The sequence below is a fragment of the Dendroctonus ponderosae genome, unplaced genomic scaffold (assembly GCF_020466585.1).
Source record: "Dendroctonus ponderosae isolate FM_Combo_2020 unplaced genomic scaffold, Dpon_F_20191213v2 Dpon_F_20191213_3, whole genome shotgun sequence".
In the NCBI taxonomy this organism is placed as follows: Eukaryota; Metazoa; Arthropoda; class Insecta; order Coleoptera; family Curculionidae; genus Dendroctonus; species Dendroctonus ponderosae.
Window position 1 is genome coordinate 12728032 of NW_026018508.1, and position 1288 is coordinate 12729319.

The 1288-nt window shown below is 36.6% G+C and overlaps 2 protein-coding genes across 4 annotated transcripts in view; one reads left to right on the forward strand and one right to left on the reverse strand.

The window, feature by feature from the left end:
* Window positions 1–583, reverse strand: part of LOC109537453 (tubulin glycylase 3A) — a 65761-nt gene extending 65178 nt beyond the window's left edge. For all 3 annotated transcript variants that reach the window (XM_048665144.1, XM_048665142.1, XM_048665146.1), the window contains exon 1: window positions 210–583. In XM_048665144.1, the coding sequence (XP_048521101.1) occupies window positions 210–528 (319 nt within the window). In that variant the 5' untranslated portion in view covers window positions 529–583. The remainder of the gene's footprint in view (window positions 1–209) is intronic.
* The window catches only part of LOC109537417 (multiple epidermal growth factor-like domains protein 8), a gene marked incomplete in the record, with an annotated part of 36885 nt that overhangs the window by 21400 nt on the left and 14197 nt on the right, over window positions 1–1288 (forward strand).

A 1288-nucleotide genomic window follows, 5' to 3' on the forward strand; every position in this document is an offset into this window, starting at 1 on the left:
CTTTACCAAAGTGGTAACCAGTGACGTCATGTGCGCACGAAAATCGAGTTTTCGACCGATTAATATCCTACCTTGTATTCATTGCATCTCTGTGATTGTATCATGATCTAAAGCAGTCTGAAGCCGAACGAAGAAGCTGACAGAAATGAGTTTAACTGTTTTGTAGGTACCTAATCTATCTTACGAAAGTAATAAAATAGCTGTCCTACCTTTAATGGAAAATATCCGATGCTCTTTAACAGCATTTTCGACAGTTTTCCTTAACTGAGCCAAACGTTCGCTGGTGATGGTGCATCGCACCTTGCTGCCTTCTAAGCAAGACTTGGACCGTCTGGCACATTTATCGATGGTTTTTTGGATCTCAGGAGTGACGGTTTGCAGCTTGGGAGAAGAAGGTGCGCTGGACAACAGTCGGCTCAATTGGGCGTCCAAATTTTTCTTTGTTGTCCTCCCCAATTTGATCTTGGACTCGCTCTGCTCAGTACTGCTTATCGTGGATCCGATCTTGTTCTCGTAGTCTTTGATCATTTCGAGCGGCGCTGAATTTGCTCAGTTTGATTGATGGGGGATGACGCGTCTGTCACTGGAAATTTTTGTCGAAATATTACTCACGGTTTACCTGTAGTGGTAGAAGGGTGTACAAAAATGGGAATCTTACCTTACTGGAAGGAAATGGTAGTCTTAACACTACAGCGGGCGCGCCTTTCAAAATATCATGAATGGGCGCGCTGCGGCTATTGCCCCGCAAATACTTTTTTTTAAAAAACGTCATTTACTACTTTAAAATGTATTTGATAAGTGAAACTAAAATAAGTAGACAAAAATAGATGCAATTCTACAAATAATACTTGATAAAATACTAACATAAATTTAAAAAAATATATATAAAAAAATAGCGTGCGTCACGGGACGCTCGACAGAAGTGATAACTTCATAAATTAATAGAAACCATAAAATATTGAACTTGTTTAACGCATTATGGCAATAATAATTTTATTTTTTTATTTTATTATTATCCTTGGTTGAATAATTTATAAATAGATCAGGAATAGGTAAAATTTCATTTAATTTCCTTTTGAATGTAAAATATCTTTTTTATTTGCAACATTTAACATTCTTTAACGAGATTTTGTACATAATGCTCTTCTTGGGTTTGCGTAAACTCTTCTTCTTGAGTTTCTGGATTTTTTTGCCGTAATTTCTTATTTGCTTTGTATAATCTTTGACGTTCAGCACTAGTTCGTGGTTGATGAAAGCTACTTTGAGTTGATCTATTACTTAATGCTCC